Raw genomic sequence first — 7,603 nt, 5'->3', positions numbered from 1 at the left:
TCTTTCTTTCTTTCTTTCTTTCTTTCTTTCTTTCTTTCTTTCTTTCTTTCTTTCTTTCTTTCTTTCTTTCTTTCTTTCTTTCTTTCTCTCTCTCTCTCTCTCTCTCTCTCTCTCTCTCTTTCTCTCTCTCTCTCTTTCTCTCTTTCTCTCTTTCTCTCTTTCTCTCTCTTTCTCTCTCTCTTTCTCTCTCTCTCTTTCCTTCTTTCCTTCTTTCCTTCTTTCCTTCTTTCCTTCTTTCCTTCTTTCCTTCTTTCCTTCTTTCCTTCTTCCTCACATAGACAAGCCATAGCTAGAAACTGTAATGTTATTAGAGCAGGAGTAATATTTTTTTTCACACAGAAGACTGGAACAGCCATAGAGGAAATAAGCAAACCTTCAGTTTGATGGTGCAAAAGCATTCAGCTTCCTTGAATATCTGACTTCTAATGCAACACAAGTCAAATCTCAGCAAACCCTGCTGATGGACAGCTAAAGTATTTGCTGGTAGCTTGCAGAGGAAAGCATCTGGTCAGGGTTGTAGAAGCCCCTTCTCATCTTATTTCTTAAATACCCTCTGCTCTTTGAGGCAATTTCTGCTCAGATCTGGGTTTCCTGCTCTCCAGTTATACGGGAGAGCTACTTTTAAACTATTTTCCTGGGCAAAAGAAATTTTTGCAACAGATTTGCACAGTCCAAATTTTAACTGTTCAGTCTAGAAAAATCACACAGACATGGCACTCTCCCCACTCCTCTTCCTTTTGCAAAGCAGAAAAACTTTGCAGACTGAGAGGCTATTATTTAAATAAGGAATCAAAAAATATATCAGAGAAATATTCGCCATTGCAGAAATGTTGAAATGAACTCATTTGTTAGCCTAGGAAGAAAAAAAAAAAAAGATCCTTTCTTCCCCTCTTATCCTCTTATTACAAAATTGTCCTTTCATTTTTGTCTTTTTTTTTTTCCAGGACTTATCCAAGACTTTTCCAGGAATATTTCCTGGAATTTACTCTCCTCAGTGCTAGCCTCATGCCATGAGCACAGTGACACTACACATTTTTCCATCGAATCTCCCCCATTTTACCAGACCTCCCCCATCAGAGAATGAACGTGGCATATACATATATATCTATGCACATATATATATGCACATATATATATATATAAAAAACACCTGCCTCAGCATTTCTCCTTCACTGCAATATCCCCTAGCTGGCTTTTCTTCCCAGCTAGGCACATTGCTGGAGAAGACACAGGGCAGATTGTCTCTGTTGTCTTACCTGAGTCTGTGCATAAGGCTGCTCCCAGCAGCAGGACGAGCAAAGCCTTCATTTTAGGGTGTCCTCTCTCACGCAGGGTGTGAGTTGTTTCCTTTCAGGGCATGTTATATAGTGCAGGAGGCAGCGGCCACGCACGCCTGGAAGGCTTTCCCTGAGAAGGCACCTGAGCAAGGTTGCACATTGGACCAAGGGAGGGGCTGATCCATGATGCTGATGCTTGTGTTATGGGCCTCTCCTATCTGATTGCCATTCTCCATGGCTGAGCTGCCAGCGGCCCCCTGGACCTGCCTTCCCTCCTGCCCTCCGGCGAAGTGTTCATGCGACTGGAAAAAAAATAAAAAAAGCGCAAATTCTTCAGGGCAAGAACAAGGCTGGCCTCGTGTCTGCCCAGGGCTGCAGTTGCACCCTATGAACAGAGCTCTCCACCCCTCCTTGTTACCTTGAGAAGTGCTAGTGTGTTTAAATCAAGCATAAAACGTTCTTTAATAAACACCTCCAGCTATTTTACCTATGTGTCTGCCTTGGTGCGACTCTTGTGGCATGTGCTAGTAAGGTATGTGCGCACACAGCAGTGTGTAGGCTTCACCTGGGAGTTGCTGCTGTGCATTCACTCCGCACTGTAGTAAAATACAATGTTCAATTCAGATTTTCAAAGTGTATTGAAGCCAAAGGGACTATTTCATTGTTTTCTTTGGTATTTCTCTCTCTGTGTTACATACACTGTGCCATGCATCTGTGTGTCAGTCTCTCTATCTTGCATAAGCTAGGTATGCTTTAAACATCAAAATTTATATCGCTGTGTGAATAACTTAGTCTTGCTAAAGAAATGCCATTTCCAATCATGGAAGGCGGAATGCCATTTTCAATCAGGGGAAGGTGAGTTTAGCTGTAATCTGAGTTGAAGCTTGTAGACTTGCTTTGGTGGGTTGGCTGGAGGGCTCTCCCATCTATCACATCATTCACCCATTCTCAGGACATGCCCGTGCATGAGAAAACAGGCCTTCCCGCTAAATTCAATTTGATGTGGTTTCTTGCTTTATTTGTAGTTCTGCTTTAGACTTCAGGAAGGCAGCACTTTGCAGTAATAGCCTTTGGGGACTTGTTTGCTCACAGTTTAGCTCTTAGGACAAATTGAAAGGAAGGTGTGTCCGTGTGCTGGTGGACCTTAGCTCCTGAGGAGATTTATTCATCTTGCAGGATGAGTAATGAAAGGTTAGCTGGCACATCTCTGAGGTTAAACACGTACTGATCTAGACCAGAGGAGGATCTGATGTGGGGGTTGCTTTGGACATGCTCTTTCCTCTGTGGGGATCCTAAACTCTCTTCCTTGGACACTGGAATTTCTGTTCAAGGTTCAGTTCCTTGGTTTAAATAAAAGTCCTCCTTTCTGTGTCTGGTACCCTTTGCACCATCTGCTTTTTACTTATGTTTTTTTCAGACCATTCCGTTTATAGTCATTTTTTTTTTTCCTGAAATATCTGTAGGAGAACTTCTTGAAAAGGTAGAAAAAAATGCTCTGGTCAATCGTTATTCAGAGATATTTAGGCTTATTTATCAATATTTTTTAAATCCTTATGCTTGTTCCTGGAGGTTCCTTGTGTCAGGGAAGAATAGGACAAACGGGGAGGATAACCTAACCCCTATCAAATCCATCCTGGTCTTGAATTAAGTGATTCTTTCTTCAAGCATCTCCAGTATCACCAGTAAGTAAGAGGGAGTGTGGCTCACATCCCTAGCAGTCTGACTTACTTCCAGTCTCTCCTTTAATACTAAAATTTCTTTATTTTTTTTCTAATATCCCCAAGGCTGACACATAATCTAGAAGTCACAGAGCTCCTAAGGTCTGTAGCTTGGCGGCTGCCTTGATCCGGTACTGAGTGACTACAGGCAGAGACTGTGTTAGAACCCAGAAATTCCTGTATCCTAACATTGATTCCCACCACTTTTTGAAAATGTATGTGCAGTTCCTGCTTAACTCCTGAAGATGGCAAGCGTGTCCTATTATAGTTGTGTATAGACATTAACATGCACTTGTCCATAGATTTGAGGGTATAATTTTTTTTCTATTATTTTGATGGTTGTGTAAAGTCTCAAGTTCATTCAACTGTGAATGAAAAGATCATTCATTTCTTTCTCCTGCAGGTGTAAGGCTGTTGGCGAGACAGGGCCTGGGAAATCAGGGCAGTGATGCTGAGCATCTCTAAAGGCGAAAGAGAGTTGCTCTGATACCATGAGCTTGGTGGTTTGAAGAAGCTACTTGAATTAAGCCTGATAGGTGGTCTAGATAATGTACCCGAGGCTTCAAGAGTAGTTATTTTTGTTTGTTTATTTGTTTGTTTGTTTGTTTTAGGGGCAAGGGAAGGATGTCTTTCAAGTGCAGAAGAAAAGAAGAAAAGAAATAGCAAAGTAGAAACTGCAAATTAAACACTAGACACACATCTGGAGTCTGGATGAACTGCATCCCCTGAAACGGCAGAAGCATTGGGAATCCTGCAGAACTGGGCCAGCCTCAGAGCTCAGGCTTCTGTGATGCCTTCTCAGATGTCTTCATCCAAGGCATCGATGCCAGGACACAAGAGCTGTGGTTGGAGGCTCCCTGGCCCTGAAGAGGTCTTGTATTGCTCAGAGAATGTGGAATTGCTTTTCCTACTGTTTTACTGATCTACCTGGGAACTCTGTTGAATTTTACATGCTACTATGTTGTCTGAACAGCATTTCTGGAATGCGTTCATCTCACTTCGCTCAGTGTCTAGTCTCAACCAGGCATCCTGGTGCTACTCACAGTCAGTGGAAATAAGCTAAATCTCCAGATGGTGATTTGGAAGGTGGTTTGTAAGGGTGAATTTGTCTAGGATAGCTGAGATGAGCTCAAAACATAATCTCAGTCTCCATTTCTAAAAAGAAAAGCAAGCAAGAAAAAAAATTAAAAAAAAAGGGGAGCTTTCAGGCTCTTCTGCATTCAGATTCGCATTAGGATGGCTGGGTACAGAGGGAAAATTACTGACATTTTCTCTCCTGGGTGGTATTTGGTATATGTGCAATGAGTCAGCTGGTGCTGTCTGCATGTCATGGTCCATCTCTCAGGCTTCATCACAGAGCAAAGGTTGAGGATATCAGCACAAAAAGGAGTCTATGAGGTTCCTTGTTCTGAGAGTTTCTTTGATGTCTGAAAGCTTACTCAGTCTATTGGGAATGTCTTCATGCTAAAAGAGGACAGGTAGAGAGAGCTTATAGCGGTCCTTTCTAGGTATCTATAAGAGACAGTTTTGGTTTGTACTTGTCTTGACATTTTTGCCATATAATTTACATGCTGATGGCCTCAGCATCCTGTCTCTGGGAAGACTGCAATATCAGCTCCATGTGTTTTATCTCCATACAGTTAACAACTTCTCGGCTTTGGCATTCTGTCTCTGGGAAGACTGTGATATCAGCTCTAGATGTGTTATCTCTATACAATTTAGGACCTCCTGGATCAGCTCAAGACCCTAACAATGCTCAGCAGTGCCTACTGAGCGGTACGGGCAGTCGAGTGGGAGAGAAAAGAGGAGCACCAAAGCAAAAAACTTCCAGAAAGTGGGTGGACTCTTCAAGAACTGGGATAATAAAAGAAATACATATTTCTCCCTTAGGGAGAGAAGCTTCTTCTCTCTTCCATCGCCTGCACAGAGGCGGAGCTGACAAAATGTAGCTGGACTGGTGGTGGTGGTAACTAATCTTGCTGTATCTCTCCCATTTGTTTGCTTCTCTTTCTTCTTTGTCTTCGTCTTCGTCGTCATCATCTTCATCGTCTTTTTTTTTTTTTCCTTTTCTCCTCCTCTCTGTCCTATTGTTATTATGACAGCAGAGCTTACAAGGTTGTATGGCATTTGACACCATTTGTGTCTTAAACTTGCTCTTGAAATCGTATCAAAACCTCTCTTGACAGTGGATCGAGACAGCCTCAAAACGGGAATTTCTAACTGCTTCATAATCTCATTCCTGGAAACACAAGCATCTTCAGAAGCAAGAACAGTGTAATTGTCCAAAAGCCAGAAAAGACGGAGAACAAATTATATGGAGTCACTAGATGGCAGTAAGGCAAATCACATTACACACTTGTCCGCAAGGAGGGAAGCGTGGATCCTAAATGAGGCATGTGATTGGATAGACAGGAAGACATATGGATAGACAAGGGGAGAGACAGGTTTAAAAATAAGTAGATGTGCAGATGTCCAGAGAGATGGATGGAGAGCTAGCTGTCAGCAGGAGCTAGACAAGATGGTTTTCTGCATCTTCATCTATCTGCATATGTGATAACAGGCACCTTCACTTTCAGTCCTTGATGTGTGAGGGACAGGAGGCCACCGTGCATGCCCTGTCTCAGCACAAGGTATTTCTTACCAAATTCACAACTATTTTCCCTTCTCCTACGCACCTGCCTTAGGATGGAGAGGCAGGATGCAATTCATGGTGCTCCTGAAACTGGGAATAGAGAGAGGTTCCAGCTACCACGTTTGTAAATGTCTATCACTTTTTTTTTTTTTTTTTTTATGTTGTTTAATCACATTACAGGGATTGCTGCTAGGCTTACTGCTCAGGTAAGCTTCGGAGCACATGGAGACAATGTTAGCCTGGTTTAGAGACGTTATGAGACCAGCAAAGCAGATTGGAGCTGCTATTCTGGGTAGCATTGAGCAAGGACAAGGTCTTGGGGTGAGTCTCTGAGCGGGTCTGCTGAGCGACCTTCAACAAATCCATTCCCTTCTTTGTGCCTCTTCTTCCTCTAATAGCAAATAGGGCTAATGATACTTGCATCCTCAGCAAGAGCTTCAAGATTTGTGGATGCAAACAAGTTCAACTGTTGGAACACTGCAAGGGCTTGATAAGCGAGGGCCTTGTTGCCCTTTAAGGTTTCTACAAGGGACGAGGCACATTCCAAAATGCCCATTTGGAGCCATCTGGGCTTTCAGAGACTAGTCTTACCAGCCCTGGAGAAAAATTTCCCTTTCAAATCCCTTCACAGGTTCTTGCTGACAACTATGAACTCAATGCATTTCTGCAAAATAATCCCACCACGGTGCTTGTTTGCAGAGCAAACTGTATGAAGATGGGGTGGATTTCTGAAGGTTGCAGGGGTTGAAGCTTCCCATGCGGTGGTGCTGTTGCAGCGCTGCTGGCACGCAGACCTCTTGGTGTGTGGGAGCTGCCCAGACTGTTTGTTTAAAATCTCAGCAACTTCAGAGCATCAAAAATGCATTTGACATTTTTTTGTTATTTTGCTAATTGCTAGGCTCTTTTGGTTGTAAAAGATTCGGAATATGGGATCCCTGCCAGCTTCTGCTGGAGATGCCTTGCATATTTTTGAGCAGTTTGCAAAAAAGACAAGTACTTATTTTCTGTGCCTAATCTTTGGAGGTGGGATGAAGTGTGAGGGGACCACAAAGTCTGTGGTTGCATTGTTATCACCAACCACTTTCTTATCCCCTCTCATGTCAGATTTCTCACATTCCTTTGGGCAGAAGTAGCAAAAGTTAATTTGAAATAACAGGCAGAAGGCATGACTTTCCTAGGATCATGCAATAGGGCAGCATCAAAGCTGAGAGCAGGACTGTGCAAGTTACCTTGCTTTAACAAGGTGGTGGGGAGAAACTTTGGCACCAGAGATCAGTTCATGGCATTACATATGGGGAAAGTATTCTTTTTAAGGAACATATTTCTCAGAGATGCTTCGAGACTTGGTTGGGAACTTGCTGGCAAAATGTTTTTGGGGTTGGAAAACACAGTTTGGTTGACAGAGAAATTCTCTACAGAAATAATAAAGCTATGTTAAGCTTGGGATAGATTTTTACAATCAAAACTGGATAGAGAGAGCAAGATCAATCTAGAATAGTCAGTCTCTGCTGACTGGGACTTGCAATTAAGATGAGGAAGATATGGGATCAATCCTTTTAAGCCATGTTCCCTTTTGCCTGAGCAGCTGCTCTATCCACAGATACTGGAATTCAGATTGTCGTTGTCTTTGTCCCTTCTTTTAGAACTGTTCCACTTTGTGTTAACTAATTATAATTTAATTGGGCCGGAGAGATGCAGTGTCATGAAGCAATTTGATTTTGATGAATTGGCAAACTCTAACAAAAAAAAAAAGAAAAATGTTTCATTAAAAGTTTTACCATGGCATGCTTTATCAAATGCAGCAATGCTTAGGATAGAAGAAGATAAGCTTTATAAAACCAGAGAGATAATGGGAATTCTGATTATTATCTGTTGTTTCATCCTGTTTAACTCTTTAGCTGGAAAAATGATTTTAAAAATCAATCTACCATTTCTTTTCTCTCTCTCTCTCTTTCTCTGTCTTTTTTTTTTTTTTT

At 42.1% G+C, this 7,603-nt stretch overlaps 1 protein-coding gene across 1 annotated transcript in view; it reads right to left on the bottom strand.

The window, feature by feature from the left end:
- The window catches only part of PSCA (prostate stem cell antigen), a 3,778-nt gene extending 2,470 nt beyond the window's left edge, over nucleotides 1-1,308 (bottom strand). Inside the window, exon 1 of the mRNA XM_026047165.1 lies at nucleotides 1,257-1,308. Coding sequence (XP_025902950.1) covers nucleotides 1,257-1,308 — 52 coding nt within the window. The remainder of the gene's footprint in view (nucleotides 1-1,256) is intronic.
- Between the last annotated feature and the right edge of the window lie 6,295 nt (nucleotides 1,309-7,603).

This window comes from Nothoprocta perdicaria, unplaced genomic scaffold (assembly GCF_003342845.1).
Source record: "Nothoprocta perdicaria isolate Ctin4 unplaced genomic scaffold, notPer1 scaffold_48, whole genome shotgun sequence".
Classification (NCBI taxonomy): domain Eukaryota; kingdom Metazoa; phylum Chordata; class Aves; order Tinamiformes; family Tinamidae; genus Nothoprocta; species Nothoprocta perdicaria.
The sequence above is the reverse complement of the archived record's forward strand: the minus strand, read 5'-3'. Positions and strand labels throughout refer to the sequence as shown.